A 23,180-nucleotide genomic window follows, 5' to 3' on the forward strand; every position below is an offset into this window, starting at 1 on the left:
TGTGTTTCGAAATGAGGAAAGCCCAAAGCAGGGGGAGGGGAAGAAGGATATTAGAAAAGTTGTGCAATTTAAATACCATTGCACAGATATTTTAGTACATATGCATAATATAAAAGGTGCCCCCTGGTGTTAAAACCAAATTTTTTACAGCTCAACTAACTACTATTTTCATTCTATATAAACCAATCTTTTAAAAAAATAATTTTTAACAATTCATGTGCTAAATAGTTTCCATATGTAGATGTTTACATTTGCATGATTGTTGTATTAACAGATTGACCATATTACTATAAAAACTCACCACATTCAACCCAAGGAATAAGAAAACAATTGTGAACAGTGTAGCTAATTTTATTTGAATCTCTATAGAACACCCTTTTTAGGAGAAGTAAAAATAGTGTAAGTCTTAATGATTGTAGCTGTGAATTCTTGCATGAGCTTTCATATGTAATTGTTTGCTGGCTTCTATGAAAGAATTTGAATGCTCTGTATGTAGAAGAGAAAAGTAGAATTTCCTAGTTGAATCACAACAAGTGCCAGACATATTTATGTAAGTATTGTGTATAATTCTTTTTTAACTAAAAACATTTATAATCTGTATGATTCTATATTCCATTTAACAGTTTACTTACTGGAATGAGGCATGTGACCTTTCAAATGTAGAATACGTATATAGTTTTTGGCAGTTTCCAATAGATAAAATAACCCCATGCTAGAGTGAGTTGCATATGTACTTTTTCATCTTTCAGGTCTCTCAGCCAGGGTAGTACAAATGCAACAGTGCTAGATGTTGCTCAGACAGGTGGTCATAAAAAGCGGGTACGCCGTAGTTCCTTTCTCAATGCCAAAAAGCTTTATGAAGATGCACAAATGGCTCGAAAAGTGAAGCAATACCTGTCCAATCTGGAGCTGGAGATGGACGAGGAGAGTCTTCAGACGTTATCTCTGCAGTGTGAACCAGCAACCAACACATGTGAGTTTTTTCTGGAAATAGTTGCAGACTCTGACTGGAATGCGGGTTTGTTTCCTGTGCAGTGACATGGGTGGTGACAAGATAAGGACTTGTTCAGATAAGGAAGCTGCCAGTCCTCAGGTACACTAGCCTTTCTCCTGTGCCTAATAAGGCCTTTATGTCCAGTTGAGTTAGTTCATGGAGGACAGCACTGTGGACTTTTTCAAGTTTGCTTTGGTTTCACTCCACCATAGCTGGTACTCATTCAAGGGACACGTGGGCAGATGCAGTTCCAATTTGCATTCCTTGTTTTCTTACCAAGGTACTCCCAAAGCAATGGGCATCCTGAGGGGTTGGGGCCTACCAGGTCAGAGGAGTATAGAACCGGATGTTGTACTTGCCTTTGACATCCACAGCCCAGAGAGTTCCCAGCGGCAAATTTAGTTATCATTTGAAACAATAATTCTACTACATAGTGAGCCACAGCTTAGCCTTAGGTGTAGGTCTTCAGCGTTTTAAAAAACTGGCCTACAAGCCAGTCTTGATAGAGACCCAGGTGGGAGGATCATAAGCCTGGAGTTCTGGACCAGCCTGGACAACAAAGGGAGATCCATCACTTAAAAATAAAAAATAAGCAGCTAAGAATGTAGTTCATGGTAGAGTGCTTTCCTAGCACTGCACAATAAACAAATAAAAATTAAAATCTGGCTAGGCTAGACATGGGCTAGTTCTATTTTTACCTGTATCTATATTTGTAAAACAAAGGCATTTTTCATTTAGAACACTTTGGAAACTTCTGTGGACAGGTTTGAAAGATAAGCTATAGAATTTAAATGTTAAATAGACGATTTTAGAAGATTCACATAATTAGATTTATATAGGATGCTATTAGGCACTTTATGTCATGGTGAAGAACTGGTTGTCTGGAGTCAGAGTGGTCTGACTTCAAATCCTGCTTATGACTCTTACTAACAATGTGATCTTGAAAGATTGACTTGAGTTTCCTCATCCTTAGCTTCTAAACATGTCAAACAGGGGAAGTACATGTCATTGAATTGTTTTAGGTAATAAGATTCTACACTTGATTGTCCTGTTAAACTGGGTTGCCTTCTGTCTACCATGGAATGATACACTCAGTATAATACATTAAGCACTGTTATTATTTGCCTACATAGCAAATTCTCCATCAGAGAATTTGATAGTAAATAGGTTATAGTTAGTAGCATTTATTAAATTAAAACTTAGCTCAGGTGTTTCAAAAAGTTTTGGATGTCATTTAAAAAAAATAATTCCTGGTATTTTTTCTGTTGCAGCCTTTATCCCATACACAAAACACAGGCTATCCACATTTCTATTTTTTTTTTTTTTTTTTTAATTTGGTGTTTGACTAGTGTCATCATCTTTGAGATTACTAATTTCATTAATCAAATACCTTTGTCCTGCCAGTCCTCTCATGTTTTCTATAACTAGCCATCCTTCCCCGCACCCCCATTTCTGACCTTTATAAGGCAACAGGTGTGGAAAGTGGGTATTTTAGTGTTTTAACTTCAGAAAATACTCTCATAGTTCTGCAATTATCTTCTACATAGCTGCTAACATTTTAAATTCTTTGTTCTATTTTCAAACCAAACAATTACCAGTGCCTAAGAATCCTGGTGACAAAAAGCCTGTCAAATCCGAGACCTCCCCAGTGGCTCCAAGGGCAGGGTCACAGCAAAAAGCACAACCCCAGCCTCAGGCGCAGCCACAGCAGCCGCCACATAAGGCTAACCAAGGACTGCAGGTTCCTGCCGTGGCCCTCTATCCTTCACGGAAGAAGGTGCCTGTGAAGGATCTTCCACCTTTTGGTAAGTGATGAAACTCATTTTTTCCCCTCCCTTTTCCTCAAACATGAATTTTATTTTATTTTTTTAATTAGTGCTTTATATACATAGTAGTTGGGCTCATCCAAACTTCATTTTCTTTTTTGGTTTGCTATTCATTGCCATGCTTTTCAGATTAGGAAAAGAAATGTTTATCTTGACTAACTTGTCTATCATACTTGAATTTCTTTGTGATTATTATCTCCTAATCAAACATAAATATTCAGCAAATTAAGCTTTATTTTGCCAGTGAGTAGGACTGTTTTTATACCTAGTATCTTATTTAATCACATTTATTTGTCATGGTAAGGTAAGGAAATAAAATGAGCAAGTTTCGCATTTACCAACTTAATTTTTTTCTAGTACTGAAGTGGTTTTGTTCATATATGACTTTTAAACTAGTTCTGTCTTATGATCAATGAATTGCAGAAACGTAATCAGAATATTTTAAGCTATTGATTTGTCTGGAGGTGATTTTTTTTTTTTTTCTTTTTTTCTTTTTTTCTTTCGTGGTTCTGGGGATGGAACCCTGGGCCTTGTGCATGATAGGCATGAAAGCGAATTCTTATTTATTGAGTCACTGATTCGGTAACTTGGGAGCAGGGAGAACATCTAATGCCTCAGTGTTAAAAAGCAGTCATTTTTCATCTTTCCATCAAAAGTAACTGATCTTAGTCCCTTTATATAAATGTAAAACAAAGTAAGTTTTTATAAAAATGTATTGGTTCTTTTTTTCTACATATATGTAGAAGAAAACAATGTTAACAGAAATAAAGAAATTTTAAAAGTAAATGGATAGCAAAGAGTTTGTTCAGATAAAATTACATGGCAGTAATGAAGTTCCTGCACTCTGTGAGTTGAACAGAAGTAACGTGGTGCATCCGTCATGGACTCTGTTCTTGCCCCGTTCCTCTTGATCAGCAGATGTCTTCTCTGTTGAGTTTTGGAGAAGTGTGAGAAAAGAGCACCTTTACTTGACATCTGCCCCCTTTCAAATATTTGTTATATTCTCTCTATCACAAATAAATCAAATTACATGTTTCTTTATTGCTCTTGCTCTCAATACACATGTACTTCTAAGCCCCCTGCAGGCTGAACTTTTTGTTTGGAAGATTATTAGTCTTCCTTTTAGCTAAAAATAGCCTGTTAGCCATATTTAATATAGTGTATGTGTGCCTGCATATGAAGCTCTCTTTCATTTTCCAAAGAGAATATCTCAAAATATTTTAGGTCCATCTGAATTTATGAACTGAAAAAAATGTCTTTGAAATATTACATGTCATGATATTTAGTATAACCTATTTAAAGTCACATTACATAAAATAGTAACTTAAAGATACTGAGAGGCCTTTTTTCCCCCAGTCTAATTAATGAAATAATTTTGTTCCAAAGTAAAATTTGACTTCTTTTTTCTGAAAAATAATTTGGGGGAGGGCACTTTACATCCTCATACTACTGGATCCTGCACTGGTTCACTTCCTTCTTCTGAAAGCTACTTCCATGGTCTCTATGCACAGTGCTGTCATGAGGTGTCTCCTGCCCCTCTTTCATGTGCTTATTTGTATATAAGGGCATAGAATTCCTTTCATTTACTGTTCTAAACAGTTCCTCTTAACCCTTGACCCTTTACTTTTCTCCCACCATTCCCACTTCTCCAGAGCTAACATTTCCAACAATACCAGAATATGTGTCCATCCCAAACTAAACAACTGGAGTTGAAATTGGCCGTACCACTTTCATCCTAAATTCAGGTGTTTTCAAATTGTCTGTTTTTTCTTCATTGTTGAATATAAATGATGACTACTTTAAGGTTTAAAATATAAAGTAAAATATCAAAATCTGTTTCTAGTAGTCTGGTAGATATCAGTCAAAAACAAAACTCCAGGTATCTCGTGCCTTTGACAGGATCTGTTTATACCATGAGTAGTAACACCAAGAACATTTTGATCATAAATAAGTTGAATCTTACTGTACACAAAAGTGTTTTAGTCATTACTATTTATTTTCAGTCTTGAAAATACATACCTAACTTATTTTCTTTTATAGGTATCAACTCTCCCAAGCTTAAAAGAAATTCTTTCCCTGTCTGAAGAAGGGAGTTTGGAACGTCATAAGAAGCCAGCTGATGATACAATATCCAATGCTTCTTCACAACTGTCTTCTCCTCCCACTTCCCCACAGAGTTCTCCGAGGAAAGGTAGAACTAAACAACTTGCTCTTTTTCTTTATCAAAAATCTATACATTTCAGTTATAATAAATTCTGGAATTATGTATTTCATAATTTTTAATATTATACTCATTTTAAATGATCTCTTATATGATGTTCAATGAATTTTTTTTCCCCTCCGTGTATAAATTGGGAAAATTTTTGGTATTTCTTATAATAGAATTAAATTTATAACTATATAAAACTATTTCTAAATTTTAAGTTTTTTATTGGCTGAGTGTGGAAAGAATCCTTTTACATTAAAACTCCATATTACTAAATTTGGTTATATAACATTAATACAGAGAAGAGCTCTTTGAAAACATAAAAAACTGATATGTTCCTGATTTATTTTTCCCTTGTGTTAATTATGGGTCTTGATTACCTTTTTTGTTGCTATTTTAAGAGACTACATTTTAGGCAATCAAATCTTCTCCTTATATGGATACTTTCTTATATTAAATAGATGATAATTTTCTTCCACATAACTCTCCAGGTTTCCTTTCTTCCCCCTACCCTTTAATTAAAAACGGTGTGAGTGTCAGTCAGTAGTAAAAAGCTACGATTTAGTTTTTCTTGTAGAGGATGATCTAAAAGGTTAATCAATTATTAGATTTCACTCACTCAACAAATAACTGTTTTTTCTTGTAGACATTCAGGCATCTGTGCATTTTGTGTTGGGTATCAGTTCTAGGACCTTTGTTTAAATGGATATATCTAAATTCTTTTCTCATCCTGTTGTTAGGTGGCAGTGGGCAATCAGCTGAGATCTTTTGGCTCCGGGCAGTTGTACTTAACCAGTTCCTCCTCTTCTCTTGGAAGTTAGAACAGTTAACAAGAATAACAATGCACCACGGACCTATGGGATAGGTGGGGTTTTTAGAACCAAAAAACGGGGTGGGAAAGAGAGGAATCATCTCATTAGTTGAAGAAAATGGGAGAGTTCCTCCAAATGTCAGGTGCTCCATCTGAGTGGTTTTTCTGGACAGTGTTTTTTTTGTTTGTTTGTTTGTTTGGGTTTTTTTTTGAGCAGACTTTTCAGGGAGGTATTTAAATCTTGCTCATCAGAATTTGCAGTATGTGTTTATAAAAGATATTTCATGTATGAACATGTTAAATTTTTTCAAGACCTGTGTAACCTTTAAAAAAAAATAAATCAGGAAGTACCAGTTTACTAAATGAATGGAAACATACTTCAATTGGGAGCATTTAGATGCTCTAGATTACATATGTATATTTTAAACTAATATGAGATCCTTAGTCATGTTATAAAAAAAGATAAAAATAAGTACTGAGAAAGATTTGTTTTTTTTTCTTTTCCATTAAAAATATCAAGATAAGCCTCTTCCTTTTTGACTTTCAGAAATATTTTTAGTAACAAAGAAGAGTTAAGGATCCTTTTAGGACAGGAAACGGACATCTGTTGAGGCATTTTACAGTTATGGTCTGGGGAAAAGTAACACATTACATCCTAAACAATTGGCTTTTCATGTGATTCAGCTAATACATTATTAATGATGAAAAACTGAAGGGCAAAAATCCAAAGAGATATTCTTTAGGTCCTTATTTCTTATTCTTTTTGAAGACTATTTCAGTTGAATTTTTCTCTGCTATACTTATAACTCCTGAAAATTGAAAACAAGATTACTGACTTTGCAATTTGGAAAAAAAGAAATCATACTTTCAAGTCTAATCAATTGTTTGTTGTTGTTGTTGTTTCCTAGTACTGGGATTCAACCCAGGCGTTGGGTATATGCTTAGCCATCACTCTACCACTGAGTTATACCTCCAGCCCAGTTTTCCCCTTATAGGTTAATGCTAGTGTAATGCGTAACCAGGGAAGCTAAGTATAGTCAAGTAGTGAAATCTTTCCGAGCTTGTATAACAGTATACGTGGAGGGAGAGAGAAAGAGAGTTGTCCCTCTCAACTTTTTAACTCCATCCAAGTAAATATTTACTTTAATCTTTTAGTCACTTGGTTAAAAAAATAATCCTATTTCAATGGTGATATCCATGCTTACTTTTTTTTTTTTCCTTTTGCTTCTATTTGGTGGACATCAGTCTTACGTTGTAAACCCAGAGTGTCTAACTAATCTGGTTTTGTTTCTCATGCAGGTTATACTTTGGCTCCCAGTGGTACTGTGGATAATTTTTCAGATTCTGGTCACAGTGAAATTTCTTCACGATCCAGTATTGTCAGCAATTCTTCTTTTGACTCGGTGCCAGTCTCGCTCCATGATGAGAGGCGCCAGAGGCATTCTGTCAGCATTGTGGAAACAAACCTAGGTGTGGGCAGGACAGAACGGCGGACCATGATTGAACCTGATCAATACAGCTTAGGGTAGATGACTTTCCTTATCATTCTTTCACATCCCTTCTTCCATGTCTCTTTTAAGAATGAATCTTTTGTGGATTATTAAGTACCATGTTCTTTTTGTTGAGCCTGCTGCTTTTTCGTTAAGCTTCTTTATTGCATGATCATTGTGGCTTTGTGTGGGAGGTGGAGGGTGGACATTAGGCTGTACACCACTTCCTTGGTATAAGCTGCCTTCCTTAAGTATCCAGATGGTATTGAGCCATCCTTAACCTTGCAGGGAATATGTTCTTTTCTATAGCAAGTCATCTTTCTTTTCTCCTCTCTGCATTATGTTCTAGTAATGAACAAAGGTAAGAAACTGGACAGTGCATCCACTGTAATGCATGTCAGTGGTATTTTCAAGCCCCTTTCTGGGATGTGAGAGAAAGCTACCCTTCTAGAAAAAAAAATATATTGAACAATCTTGCATTGTTTTTCTTTTCATCTGTTTGATCATTTAGGTCGTATGCACCAGGTTCGCAGAGAGCCGAGGCTTATATGCCACAGCTACAGTAATTTTCTTCTCCAAGCACAGAGGAGCTTTCCCAAGACCAGGGGGACCGAGCTTCTCTGATGCTGCCGACAGTGGTCGGGGGGAGCTGGACATCATGCTCAAGTGGTTCGCATGATAGATACAGACCATCCAGCACCAGAGAAGTTGGGAAACACTTCCATTTGGACCACACCCACTTTTGATTATTCAGGGGATCCTACAGGGTTTATGGGCCTCAAAGTAGCCATATGGACCAATGAGTTTTCTGATCATAGTGCAAAATATAACAGGCAGAATCAAAGTAGAGAGAGTCTTGAACAAGCCCAGTCCCAGGGCAAGCTGGGCATCTTCCACAGTTACTGGGGAGAAGATTCAGAGGGTGGACACAGTAACAATAAAGCGAAGAGGTGGGAAGGATGTTTCCATTGAGGCTGAAAGCACTAGCATAACATCTGCAAACCACAAAGAAACCAAACCTGTGCCCGTGCCTGCCCACATAGCTGTGACCCGCAGTACTGCAAAAGGGGGTCATAGGTAAGTTTAAAAACTGGGAGTGTTTGGCGCATCTGGATCATGGCTATATCTGATTATTTCAAAAGTCAAATTATTTGTATGTGGGGTTTTTTGGTACTGGGAATTTGAACCTGGGATGTTTGACCTCTTACGCACATCGCCAGCAACCCACACCTTTTTTTTTTTTTTTTTTTTTTTTTTAAATAAATTTAGAGACAGGGTCTCACAAAGTCAGTTAGGGTCTCAGTTAAGTTGCTGGAGTTGGCTTTGAATTCATGATTCTCCTGTATCAGCATCCCAAGCCCCTGGGATTACAGGTTTGTGCACCATGCCTGTCTGTGTTTGTGGCTCTTTCCCTCCTTTTACAGGGCTTCCAAATTAGCACTGAGTTCAGGATTTTGATATGAATGGTGATTAAGAGCCTGGGTGTAGGACAGTAAAACAGTCCAGTAAATCTTAGCTCCAAGTATGAGTGTACTGTCATTATGGATGTTAACTAATTTGTTTTCTTTTAAACTGAAAAATCATCAGGAATTGGATGCCTATTTTTTCACAGGGAGGGATTTTTTCTTTAATTGAAAATGTTTTAAATGTGGACCCTTAAATTTTATTTAGACACTTCACCCTATGCATAATAAAACGTTTTCATTAGCCAAGCATAGTGGTGCCTACTTGTAACACTAGTTGCTTAGGAGGCTGAGACCAAGAAGATTTACGAGTTCAAGCCACCCTGAGCAATTTAGGGAGACCCTGTCTCAAAATTAAAATTTAAAAAAGGGCTTGGTATTGCTGCTCAATAGTAGACAAGTTGCCTAGCATGTGTAGGGCCCTGGGTTCAAGTCCCCCCAGCCTGTCAAAACAAAATGGATTGATTTTTGTTATGTAGACACATCTGTTATCTCTGCCAATAAATTCTTTCTGCACACTAGAGCAAGGCAGAGGTTGCTCATTGCATAAAGACTAAGGGTTCAGGCAATAGACTCAGGCAGATGGGGTTGGAATTCTTGTTTTACTACTTTGTTAGTAGGCTCTCTGACACTAGAGAGCTGCCTATTTCCTCATCTGTAAAATGAGTTTTTTAGTAATTAATAGAGTTAGGTGTGAGGATGAAAGAAAATCTATGAAAAGTACTTAGAACGGCGCTTAGATAATTATTCATAAGTAACTGAAAGATTCTGCTGCTCTTGTAAAGTATTACCCGTTCCCTCAGTAAAATCATAGAAAAAAATGTATTTTCCTTAGCATATTTAAAATCTATTTAGTTGAATTAATAGGAATAGATTATAGGATATGGGAATATAATCTGGAATATAGGCATCACTTTCATTAGTAGGGACATTGTAACTATTCCTGCTTTACAAATAGTTGTGAGTGGGGTGTCAAATTTAGTAGCCTTCTGAGATTAAATAAGGGACATAACAGTAGTGATAGCTTTTCATCACTGCAGACAAAATACTTGAGAAAGTCAACCTTAAAAGAGAAAAGATTTTACTTTGACTCACAGTGTTAAAGTTTCAGTCCATGGTCCACTTGACTCCATTGTTTCTGGGCCTGTGTCAAGGCAGAACATGATGGGGAGAGCGTGAACAAAGCCAAAGCTGCTCACTGCTTGGCATCCAGGTAGCAGAAAGTGTGAGAAAAAAGGGACTGAGGACAAAAATTTCCCTTCAAATTCATGCCTCCTGTGACCTACTTCCTCCACTGATGGTCCCATCTGTTAAAGTTTCTACCTCCTCCAATAATTCCATCAGCTGGAGACCAGACCTTCAACATAGGAGCCGTTAGAGACATTCCAGATTCAAACTATAACAAGCATTAAAACATATTCTTAATTTGATATTTGTCAAGTGCTTTCTATTGACAAATTCATTCTGAGATATTTTATTGAAAAGAAAGGATGATTTTTAGTTCCTAACAGTTGAGTTCAGAAAGTTCAAGAAAATAAAACTTTAAAACTTTAGTTTTATTTGACTTTATAGATTTCATGTTGTAGGTCATGAACATTAATTAATTAATTAAAGGATTTGCAGAAAAATAAATACCTCATAGTTTTAGTTTCAAAATTGGCATCTCTCTTTCTGTACTACTTTTCCTTCTTTATTTTAATTCACTGTTTCCCAAAGTGAAACCTGGAGACCTGAAAGTAACATGGAATTGACTCTCAGGTTGATAAAAGCAAACCAAAAAATGGAATGGACTTGTTCGTCTCTGGGGCAGGGAGAAAAAGAAAGGAAAATTTCAGCAAGTACTAACATGTTCTAGGCATAATACTAGGTACCTGTCATGTTCTTGCTTTGCTTTAATCTGCACAATAAATCCAAGGTTTAGGTGTTCACCCAGTTAACACTTCTGTTTTTCTATATAAAGCACGAGGGTTTTTTGTTTTTTTGGTTTTTGTAGTGCTGGGAATTAAACTGGTAACCTACCAGTGAGCTATAGCCCCAACCTTACAATTTTTTTTTTTTTTTTTTTTTTTTTTTAAGTAGTCTGTTTATCTTTAAACATACTTAGATTGCTAGTAGCTTCACTGACCACACAGAGGTAACCATGGTGGATGTTTGTTTTACTTAACATCTGTTTCCTGGCTGGCCACAACACCTGGATAACCCAATCAGAACACATTTGCTGCAACACTGTATATGTGTTTTAATAATTATTTTAATGTTTTATAAGCATTTGTCGTGTGAAGTAGTCTTCCACAAAATTCATAACAGCTGGTACATTGTTTCTGCTGCAGCACGAAAGGAGGGAAGGTATCGAGAGCCGCCCCCAACCCCACCGGGCTACATCGGAATCCCCATCACTGACTTCCCAGAAGGGCATTCCCATCCAGCCAGGAAACCTCCAGACTACAACGTGGCACTTCAGAGGTCTCGGATGGTCGCCCGGTCCTCGGACACCGCTGGACCCTCGCCGGGGCAGCAGCCGCCCGGGCTCCCAGCCAGCAGCAGGCCTGTGAGCAAACCTCAGTGGCATAAGCCCAGCGAGTCCGACCCGCGCCTCGCCCCTCGCCAGTCTCAGGGCTTCTCCGCCGAGGAGGATGGTACATGCATCTTCATAAAACCTTTGCAGGAGAGGGGCAGTTTGGGTGCCTATGAGCCTCGAGGGGGATCAGTGCTCTTACATGTCCTCAGCTGTGTCCCCCCACCCGAGAGGTCACATAATCAGGGATCCAGGCTGAGGTTTAAAGCTTTGGAAGGCTTTCTTCATGTGAGGTGTTTCTGGGTTTTGTTTGCGTTTTCTCTAAATGACTTTAAAAATGCCACAGATTACAGAGGGGTCACTTGTAATAAAGTGTGCACGTGACTGGGTGTCTTTTTTAGATTTTTAGTGGATTTTGTTTCTGTGGTTTTGGGGATGGAACCCAGAGTCCCAGCATGTGAGGCAAGTGATCTACCACTGAACTACCCCAGCCTGGATTTCTTTCCTAATTCTTAGTAAAATTAAAGTACTTCTGTGGCTCTATTTTAAGGTTAAAAATAAAAATCTCACAAGTTTTTGCTGTCTCTAAGAATTTAAAGGAACATTTTGACCTATAAAACAAGGGTAGTTCAAGTTTTCTGTGGAAATGTTACATTTGGACTTTAATGGGTTGGACCTGACTTGGAAATGAAAGACGTAATTTCTCTCTCTTTTGACTTCTTTTTACAAGTTTACAAATCTACCTGCCTCTCTTGGGTTGAGTACAAGGAGAGAGATCATATTCTCCCACCCTCTTTTTTTGGTTTTGTTTTCAGTTTAACCTGTTTTATTACACAATCATTAAAGAAAAAAGTGAAATATAATAAATGACGTAGTCATAATCTGCAACTTGCAGATAACCACTATTAACATCTTTTTATATATCCTTCTAGACTTTTAAATGTATGTGACTGTTTATTATTAAAAATGAGATAACACATTGCAGTTTTATAACTTTTTAAAATGAATTATTACTCATAACTTTCCAACCAATAAACATAACAATATGTATTTTTAATATTGCATGTGTGTATGTGTACATGAAGGTATGCATCATATATCCATTTTTAAACTTTTAAAATTATTAATTGCCTAGAAAACACAGAATTTTAGATGAGTGTATGTATACATACGTACGATTTGTTATTAGCACATCAGTGGGGTACTCTCTATAGCATGGGAAATTACTTGCTTGCTCATCTGTTTGTTTTGTTTTCTTCCCTGCTGTGTTTGTAGAAGATGAACAAGTGTCTGCTGTTTGAGGCACAGGCTGTCGTGGATCCTTGGACGAGCCACCTAAAGGAGAGCACAAGAAGACCGGGGCCTTGGAACTCACATCCTGAGGATGGTGGACCAGTTTGCCTCCTTCCCTGCCTTAAAAGCAGCATGGGGCTTCTTCTCCCCTTCTTCCTTTCCCCTTTGCATGTGAAATACTGTGAAGAAATCGCCCTGGCACTTTTCAGACTTTGTTGCTTGAAATGCACAGTGCAGCAATCTTTGAGCTCCCACTGTTGCTGCCTGCCACATCACACAGTGTCATTCCAAATTCCAAGATCATCACAAGAAGATGATTCTCTCTGGCTGCACTTCTCAATGCCTGGAAGGATTTTTAAAAATCTTCCTTTTAGATTTCAATCCAGTCTAGCACTTGGTCTCATTGGGATAATGAGAACAGCTAGCCATTGAACTACTTGGGGCCTTTAACCCACCAAGGAAGAAAAGAAAACAGTGAAATCCTCTGAGTACAGTGCTTGTCCACTTGTTTACAATGTCTTTTTTTTTTTTTTTTTTTCCTAAATGAATTTAAAGATGTGTTTAGAGAGTAAATGTTATATCCATTTAATGATTACAGTATTATTTTGAACCATAAGTAGGGTTGCCAGCCTGGGTTTCCAAAAAAACAAAAATGAAAAAACCAAATATGCCGGACAGGGTGTGGCCACACCAAGAAGAAGGGAAGACCTGGTTTGTTATCCTGTCTTCCCATGTTCTTCTGGCCTCACCCTCAAAGTGCCCTATCCTGGAAGTATAAAATGTTAGCCAATTACTTAAATTCCAAGGCACCCCATCCACTCCTCCCCCAGTGGGTGGGGGGTCTTCTGTAAAACTGTTTGCACATGGCCAGGGGAGGGAAACAGGACTCTTGTGTCCTGTCTGAGCCTTATGGAGGCAGGGCAGTGTCATCTGAGGGTGTGTCCTGCTCCATTGAAATGGATGGCAAACCCCATTTTTTAAGTTATATTTTTTTGATTTTGTTAATTTAGAGTTTTAGGATATTTTTGTTTTTATTTTTTAAAAGAAAACATTTATAACTGGATAGCATTGCAGTGAAAGCAGCTTGGAATGTTGGAGCTAATGCCAGCTGTTAATACTGCTCTTTCAAGACAGCCTCCCTTTATCAAATTGGCATTAGGGAATAAACAAGTCTTTAAACATAATAAAAGATCAAAAACCTGGTTAGATTTGCCAGCCTTTGCAAGGTGGGTTAGTCACCAGAGACTAACTCATAAGTGGCTTTATGGACGCTGCATAGAGAGAAGGTCTAAGTGTAGCAACCATCTGCTCACAGCTGCTATTAACCCTATAATGACTGAAAATGACCCCTCCACTCTATTTTTGTGTTGTTTTTGCACAGACTCCGGAAAAGTGAAGGCTGCCAATCCGAGTAGTACTCAAATGTGAGGAACTGCTGGTCTTGGATTTTTTTCCATTAAATTCAGCTGATCATATTGATCAGTAGATAAACGTAAATAGCTTCAAATTTTAAAAGTCGAATTGCAGTGTTTTTTCACTGTATCAAACAATGTCAGTGCTTTATTTAATAATTCTCTTCTGTATCATGGCATTTGTCTACTTGCTTATATATTACATTGTCAATTTATGCATTTGTAATTTTACATGTAATATGCATTATTTGCCAGTTTTATTATATAGGCTATGGACCTCATGTGCATATAGAAAGACAGAAATCTAGCTCTACCACAAGTTGCACAAATGTTATCTAAACATTAAGTAATTGTAGAACATAGGACTGCTAATCTCAGTTCGCTCCGTGATGTTGCGTGCAGAATGTACAATTAACTGGTGATTTCCTCATACTTTTGATACTACTTGTACCTGTATGTCTTTTAGAAAGACATTGGTGGAGTCTGTATCCCTTTTGTATTTTTAATACAATAATTGTACATATTGGTTATATTTTTGTTGAAGATGGTAGAAATGTACTATGTTTATGCTTCTACATCCAGTTTGTACAAGCTGGAAAATAAATAAATATAACATAAAGCCTTGTGTATATTCTTAATGAATTGTGCATGCTTTTTATTATGGAAATAACAGTTCTTCAGTCTCACTACCAAAGCTTATCCTCCAGAGACTTAAGAGGGTTAACTTCTTGCTTGGTAGAAACTACCGATTGCCCGTTTCTTTTAAGAAAGGTTTTCGTTGATTCAAGGAAATTAATATCATTAATGTTAACACCAACATAAGCACATTCAGATTTGTCAGTTTCTTAAGGCTCAGTGAACAATTAAGATGATATCACAATATATTTGCATAAAACACTGTTTTTTCTCAATCTCTCCCCAATGAAAATCTGTATGGGACAAAATATTTTGATTCCTAGTATTTGTATTGAGAAAGAAGGACTTCAAAAAACAGAAAATGATGTTCAAGGTCATGATCACTAAGTTAAGAGTTTAATTTAGCTATTGATTATGGACTTCTAACTAGAATATAATATTGTTTTGTCTATGTGGCACTGGGGAGGGACACCTCACGCATGCTAGGCAAGCGCTCTACCACTGAGCCACACTTCCTGCCCTCTATGAGTTCTAATGGTAAGTCTGGATAATATTTCAGTCTATCAAAAGGACACATATTTAGAATGGAAAAATCAGTTAAGCAGCAGCATGTTTAAGCACATTTTGAGATCAAGGACTCTCCTTAACCTCAGGCAAGGCATAAATAAAATTATTACACACTCAGTAAGTCTCAGAAGCTGGAAAGGATGATATGGAAGAACATGCACAAAACATTAGAAAAGATGAGGAAGGCCAAAAAGGAGTCAGAGGGAAGGGAACTGCTCATTGGCTGAATGCAAAAATCTTTCTGAGGCATTTGTACTTTTTTGCTGAATTTTGAAAATCTGGCCACTAAAATGATTTGGAAAATTAAAGCCAAAACAAATAAATGTTGCCTTTAGCCATTCTGATAGTTTTACCTGTGCCTTTTAAACAATGAAGTTTCTGCTCACATCTGTGTTGTTCGGGGCTCATCTCTACTTATTATTTATTTACTTTTTTTTTTTTTTTTTTTTTTGTACCGAGCATTGAACTTCGGGGTGCTTTACCACTGAGCTACATCCCCAGTCCTTTCTGTTTTTTAAGACAGGTTCTAACTAAGTTACTGAGGCTTGTCTCAAACTTATTCTCCTGCCTCAGCCTCCTGAGTTACTGGTATGTACAGCCCATGCCCAGCTTTTCATTTGTTTATCTTAAAACCCATTACTAGGGACTCCCCTATTCTGTCATTCAAAAAGTTGAATTTTCTCAAACTTTTTTCAAAAATCTTAAGAATCTGATGTTTTGGAAAATAGCCTCTTGATTATCACTTTTTGCATTTGGTTGAAACTAGGAGATAATGAAAAGCCAGTCATGATTTGTAATCCTTTTATGTTTTATTGCCTAGCTATATTTTAAATTACCTCTTTGTAGCCAAAGAACTGTCTCCAGGGTTTCAAGAAATAAGTATTTACTAATTGTAACCAATAGCAGTGACAGAATTTAATCTGTGTTAATAATAGCACTTTGCCATGGATTTTTTTTTTTTTTTTTTTTTTTTTTTTTTAATTTTTGTGGTCTGGTGCATGCTAGGTAAGTGTTCTACCATGGAGGTGCACCCCCAGACACTGAAGTTTCAGGAATATGGTAGAGAGAGTTTAGGTAGGAATCTGATGTTCTCTCTAATCAAAGAGTACCACCTGGGTCTGCGTTTTATACATGTAAGTTAAATCCCAACAAATACTTTCCTCAGCTTCTCTCCATTTTCCTACTATTAGGAAGTATAGATTTTACATTAATCCATATATTAATGTTTCATCTCAGTTCACTGGAAACTCAATGTTCAAAGTGATTCTAATCTCTGATTGAGGAAGCATGTATCAACACTTCTTAGATCTGTGTATTTCTTTATACATTGTCACATCCATGTCGAAGAAATAGGAAGCTCTCTCAAGTCCTTGAGTCCATGATATTCTTCTTTAAAAATAGCTTTCTCAAAGAATAAAGGTCATGCAGCAACCCAGGAGTCAAGCTGTTGACTGTAGAAGCACCCGATACTGTGAAGATTCACTAAAAATATTAAAGGAGCAGAGCTTGTTAATGGGGGAAATAATAGATTGGAAATGAACAGGGAGACAGCAACCAAGACCAAGGTGATTTGTAGGACAGTAAAGTGAATGAGAATTTACCTAGTTGAGAGTGAAACAAAAACACCGACTGGACTTGAAAAACAATTTGTGAATTGTGCATTTATTGACATCCATGTTTTACCCAAGTAGGAGGCAAGCACAATAAAATTCCTGCCTGTATGCGAGCCCAGTTGGTTTTTATAAGCTACCGCTATGTAACAGTACAATTTATGGAGATGTTTGAAACACTGCAAGGTTAAAAGCTATTAGAAAAGGCTGTATTTCATGGGTAATCAAGGTTATAACAAATTTTTATGATGGGAGAAATAACTAAACCTAGAATAAAATAAATGAAGTAAATGTAAAGTCAAATGACCAATGTTATAGAGAAGGGGAGAAAGTGAAATACATTTAGCTCAGGGTATTCAATGCCTCAACAAAGCAAATTTCATTTTTTTTCTTTAGATAGTTGAATAAAATTTAAGAAACTTTCAATAATGTCTAACCTAAGTACACAGTGAGTCAGATAGGAATCAACAAAGTAACCATTAATTTATATAGAATGGAATTGTTTTCAAAAGTTTATGAAAATTGATTTAGGATCATGGCAGTATCACTTTCGGCATTAAGAAGAACATGTACAATGCTTTTAGATGTAGCTGGGGGCTCATTTCACTCATTGTACACTTACTGTGGTGCAGGCTCTTTGCCAGATGTTGGATATTTATGGATTTTAGCAAAGTGAACTGAGGCATCTTCAAGTTCTATTTCTTTATTTTAGGGGAGTTCTTCCCATGGGTCAGACCCTAGGTGGGAAAACCTACCAAGGGATCCCATTGCCTTGATCCCAGCAGGATGAGAGGACATGCCTGAGTCACGAGTTGCCAACATAGGCTTGCCAGCAATCTGTAAGTGGGTTCTGGATGAGCACTGTGCCTAGCAGGGAAATAAAACTAACAGATTCATCGTGTTCTGTTTGGGGAAATTTCTGTGCAGAGTGAAAATTTTAAAAGAAGAAGCCAGTATGCAGGAGCCATGAGACAAAAGAAGCTACAAATAAGTGGAAATCATGAATGAGAAGCCTACTTGACCAGGGTTAGCATGTGGTTAAGGAAAGGCAAGAGTAGTGGCAGCAGACAGTTTGCTCTGTGATCTGTCATCCAGGTGACCAACAACTCCCTGCAGTTTGACTTTGTGACCTGTTCTTGTCCTTCATCAAAGGGGGCTAGGGAATGAGAACAGTCCTTGTATGTCCTGTAACTACTCTGTTTACGGCATCCACAAAGAGTGCTTGCAGAATTGGAAAGGTTTTTAATAAATCAACATGTGTCAGGCAACCTCATGGGCCCAAATTACGTAGATTAACTGGACACTCAAAATCAGCCAATGCGTTTATTGAAAGGGCAACAACAGTGCTCTGTTTGTCATGGTTGATATTCAGAAGTAAAAAATGAATCTTAACCTAGCAAGGCTTTGAGGTTAACCTAAAGGGGCAAACAATAAATGACTGAGAATTCAATGATGTGTGGCTACAGAAATTCACAGGGGTGAAAACTCAATACGAACTGAACTACCCTTAAGAATGTGTTAATCAGCTTTCCATCACTGTGACAAAATACCTGAGATAATAAAAGAAAAGTTTACTTTAGTTCACAATTTCAGAGATTTCAGTCCAGGGTCACTTGGCTCTGTTGTTCTGGGCCTGTGGCAGCACAGTACATCACAGTGGAAGTGCGTGGCAAAGGAGGACTGTCCACCTCAAGGTAGCCAGGAAGTGTGTGTGGGGTGGGGATGTCCAGGCTCCCAATATCCCCTTCAAGGGCACACCCCACTTGACCTAACTTACTTCCACTGGGCTCCATCTTCTCCACCTCCCCAAAGTACCACAGACTGGGGATGAAGTCTTTAACACATGGGCTTTGAGGAACACTTTGGATACAAATTATAGCAAAGAAACTTCAGGTGGACATCACAGAGCCAGTAAAAGAGAAGATGAACAAAGTAAGCAGGAAGAGGCACTGGCATGGCTGTGGGACAACGAGAAGATATGCTTGAAGATTAGAAGATACTGAGAAACTGGTTGGAATAAGTAGGGGACAGAGATAAGCTAGGACAAAACGTTTACACAGAGGTTGTATTTTATTCAGTTAGGGATCAATAAATGCTCATAAAAAGAAAAAAGGAAGGAAGGCAAAGAGAGAAGAAGAAAGAGAACCTTTGATGAGACATGGTATGAGAGGATGAGTTGATTTGGCAGGATGATGCAGGATGGCAAGATGAGGTGAGGAAAACAGCAGCAGGGAAACTGCAGCCATAATACAGTCCTGGGCTGATAAAGGCCCAGAAAGTGTGGAATCAGGGGAGCTGGGAAGAACAAAAGCAATGCAAAAGGGGGGGGGGGGGAAACAATGGAATTTGGTGTCCAGTAGAATATGAGAATTAGCTCAGTGGTAGCGGGCTTGCCTAGCATGCATGAGGCCCCTGGGCTCCATCCTCAGCACTGGGGCCGGGGGGGGGGGGGGGGGGGGGGGGGGGGGGGGTAGTAGAATATGGGAATTAGAAGGTAATGCCAAAAGAAAAAAAAAAAAAAGACTCAAAATTTCCACTCTGTATACTTAAGATAAAGGAAATACTGATAAAGACAGGAAAGGCATAGAAAATGATACTGATATTTTTTAAAAAGTCAAGAAGGATTCAAAGTTTCACACTATTCCCATTACACCTTCTGCACCCACAAGGAAAAACTCTGGATGTGGATGAGGAAGGGGGCTATCCTATTCAGGTATAATTACTGGTAAGTCCACACAACTGACTAACTGCATTTTTCCAAAACACATTTGATTCATTATTTCATTTCATTTCTTAGGCTACAAATAATGGAGAACTGGCACTACATCTAACCAAGCTATTTCTAGCACGATGAATCCTATGGTTACTTTTAAATGATAGAATTTGTGTGACCCTGGATCAGCTGGTTAGTTTTATTATAGCACTTCAGATAGCCAAAGTGTAGAAGAATCAAAAGAGCCAAGCAGATGTGAACAAATAGAATGTAAAGCTCCAAATGGGGAATGTGAGGGGGGAAGGTTTAGGACACAGCCCTGAAAAATTTTAACCACTTCCAGTGCAAAGTTAGGCCCAGGGAAAGTAGAATGAGGAATAGGTAATTTCAAAGACTCATCTCAAAAAGTGGCCCCCACCAGGAGCAGCAGGATGAAAACTTACCCCGCCTGCTCTTAAGAGACTCTGACTCATGGTCTCTTCTGCCATCAACTTGTCCTGTACAAGGCCAAAGATTGGAGGCTTTGCATTCCATTGTGCCCCTGTTAGCATAAGAGAGGAGCGAAAGTTCAAGTCCTAGGACTTGACCAAGTCTGCAGGATGTAGGGATCTGAAAAGGAGCTTTGAAATGTCAAAGATTCCTTCACGATTCTGTTAGCCTTCTTTGATTTATACATTGAATCCTGAAGTTAAACAGCTTTGTTTTGACTCTTCACCAGTGGTGACTACAAGTCAATAGCTAGAATTTCTTCTCTTTTTAAAATATTTTTGCTGTGCTGGGATGAACTCAGGGCCTCTTGCTACTATGCAAGCACTCTACCACTGAGCTATTTTCCTGCCCAGGGATTTGAATTCCTATGCCTCAGTTTCCTCATTGGTGAAAATGGATAAAAAGATGGAACCTACCTGAAGAGCTCCTAAGGTATGGCACAGAGCAGGTGCTCAAAAAATGATAAGCTGTAGTTACGATATTTCTAAATACAAGATATTTTTTCCCCAAATATTTAGTCCATGTTGACAAATCTATACAGTGACTTATGGTAAAGTATGTTTTTAAACATATGGCTTTAATAAAGCAATTATTCAAAATTTTTATTATTAATTTCTATGCAAGTCTAATGGCCTACAGCAGTTTGTCATACACACATACCTCTATAATGTTTATTTCTCATATCCATCTTCAAAAGGTAGAAACAATATGGTAAAAGCCATTTCCTTGAGAACAGAAAGTGTGAAGTCAGGAATAAATTTTCCTTTAAAAGCAAATTAAGAAAAAGATCAAGGGGTAGTGGTGTAGCTCAGTGGTAGAGCGCTTGCCTGTCATGGGCAAAGTCCTGGAGTTCCATCTCTAGCACTAGAACAAGAGAAAACAAACCACTCAACTTTATTTAAAGGGAAGCTATGAATCAAAACATTTCAACCTAAAAGAAGCTTGCTTACTAATATCTTGATGCTTTAAGAAAACAGAATGATATTACATATTTATGGCCCAGGAAATTAAGCAAGAGATTTATTTGTTCATCAGTTGGGTTGGGGGAATAGCATTGAGTACAATTACGTGTGATTTCAGCTGTGTTCTTTAGCATTTGATGTAGGGGTTCTGATCCTAGGGATGTGAAAATAACTTATATTGGAATTTCATGCTTATAACAATTACAAATGCTAGATAAAATATAAAATGCAAATAAACAAACAACAGTTTGGGTGCCCTGGAGAGCTGCCAAAATCAAACAGAAATTGGTAGGGTCACAATTCTTAGAAAGAAGGGAAGCCAAACAGTGGTATCTCTGTTGAACTCACTGTTCCCCTGAGAGTCCTTCCAGTATGGCCCATGGAAAATAAGAGCTCAAACACTAAATAGTAGTCACAACAGGTTCAGAAGATAGATCATTGTTTTGTTCAGAGGCAAAACAAGATCCCACAGACCAAGGTGATGAACTTGCATTTTGACTGCATGTAGAACAAAATTCCACACCCTTCAGAGGAAAGTAACATAATCCAGGTTCTCTATAATGTTATTACTTGTTATATGATTGCTATGTTTTGAGTGCAGTTTGAGCATCCCTCAAGGTCCATTGTGGTGGACTATGGCTTGGTCCACCAGTGCTGCCATTAGGAGGGTTGGGAAACATTTTAAGAGGTAGTGCTTTATGGGAGGTTCTTATGTGTTTATGGTTTGAATATGAGTTGTCCCCCAAAAGCTCCTGTTAATACAAGAATACTCAGAAGTGAAATCATTGGCTTATGAGAGATACAACCTAATCAGTCCAGCTCAGTTTGAATGGGCTGACTGGGTGTTAACTGTAGGCATGTGGGGTGTGGCTAGAGGAGGTGGATCACTGGGGCAGGGAGGGGTGCATTTCCCTGGGACCCTTCCCTGGGGACTTTCTCTCCTGACCCTTCCATGAACTGAGTACCTTTCTTCCACTGGGTCCTTCCCCATGATGTGCTGCCTTCACCTTCGCGCCGAACAATGAAAATTGACTGTCTATGGACTGAGACCTCTGAAAACTGTGAGCACCAAGTAAATGTTTCTCTTCTAAGTTGTTCTTATCAGGTGTTTTGTTCACAGCAATATAAAAGCTGACCAAAAAGGATGTGCCAGCATTGGGAGGTATTTTGGCTTAGATATGAAGTGTCCCCCAAAAGCTCATGTGTGAGACAATGCAAGAAGGTTCACAAGTGAAATGACAAGATTATGAGATTATGAGATTATCCACTGATACAAATTCACTGGGTGGTACCTGTAGGTAGGTAGGGTGTGGCTGGAGTAAGTGGCTCACTGGTGCTGTGCCTTGAGGGTTCCTGGAGGGTAGGATCTCTCTGCTTCCTTGTTGCCAGGTCCTGAGCTGCTTTCCTCTACTATACACTTCTGTCATGTTGTCCTCTTGGGCCCAGAGATATGGAGTTGACCAAATGTGGACTGAACCTCTGAAACCATGAACCAAAATAAAAATTTCCTCCTCTATGTTGTTCTTGTCAGGTCTTTTAGTCATAGTGATGAAAAGGTGACTGAAACAGAAATTAATATAAAAAAGTAGGGTCATTGATGTGACTAATCTGACCATGTGGTTCAGAAGACTTTGAAGCTAGTTTGCTGGGGGGAGGATTTTGAAGAGTTCAGAGATGCAAACAGGAAAAGCCTAATGTAAGCAGAGCCGAATGGGTGATTTTGGTGGGAGCTCAAAAGACCAGAATGCAGATAGGATTGTGGTTCATAGTCATTTATCATATGGGTTCATAAGTTAATCACATACGTGAGAAATAATATCCCCTTATTGAAAATCTAAAAATATGATTATATCACCTTATTAAAGAGAAAAAATAGTAAAAGGTACAATTGCTTTTTTTTACACTTTTGGTTGTATTTTTGGCATCTAATAGAAAGAATAAAAAGAACCCTTAGCTTTGTTTTTAACTTAACTTTGATTTTATTTATTTATTTTACAATACTAGACATTGAACCCAGGGCCTGACACATATGAGGCATCCACTGTACCACTGAGCTACACCCCTAACCCTTATTCTTTTTTTTTTTTTTCTTTTTTTTTTGAGACAGGGTCACACCAGGTTCCTCAGAATGGTCTCAAACTCACTATCCTCCTGTCTGAACCTCACTGGGCCCTGGGCGAGGGCCTAGTAGCT

At 38.0% G+C, this 23,180-nt stretch overlaps 1 protein-coding gene across 1 annotated transcript in view; it reads left to right on the forward strand.

Moving 5' to 3' along the window:
• Nucleotides 1–14,630, forward strand: part of RAPGEF2 (Rap guanine nucleotide exchange factor 2) — a 265,166-nt gene extending 250,536 nt beyond the window's left edge. The window contains 19 exon segments of the mRNA XM_079154511.1: nt 750–973; nt 2,593–2,799; nt 4,861–4,873; nt 4,875–5,011; nt 5,774–5,844; nt 5,846–5,891; nt 7,137–7,362; nt 7,839–7,857; nt 7,860–7,895; nt 7,897–8,005; nt 8,008–8,108; nt 8,110–8,126; nt 8,128–8,200; nt 8,202–8,223; nt 8,226–8,251; nt 8,253–8,389; nt 8,391–8,404; nt 11,121–11,426; nt 12,581–14,630. Of these exon segments, the coding sequence (XP_079010637.1) occupies nt 750–973; nt 2,593–2,799; nt 4,861–4,873; nt 4,875–5,011; nt 5,774–5,844; nt 5,846–5,891; nt 7,137–7,362; nt 7,839–7,857; nt 7,860–7,895; nt 7,897–8,005; nt 8,008–8,108; nt 8,110–8,126; nt 8,128–8,200; nt 8,202–8,223; nt 8,226–8,251; nt 8,253–8,389; nt 8,391–8,404; nt 11,121–11,426; nt 12,581–12,606 (1,810 nt within the window). The 3' untranslated portion in view covers nt 12,607–14,630.
• Nucleotides 14,631–23,180: the final 8,550 nt, after the last annotated feature.

This window comes from Sciurus vulgaris, assembly GCF_902686455.1.
Source record: "Sciurus vulgaris genome assembly, chromosome: 9".
Taxonomy (NCBI): domain Eukaryota; kingdom Metazoa; phylum Chordata; class Mammalia; order Rodentia; family Sciuridae; genus Sciurus; species Sciurus vulgaris.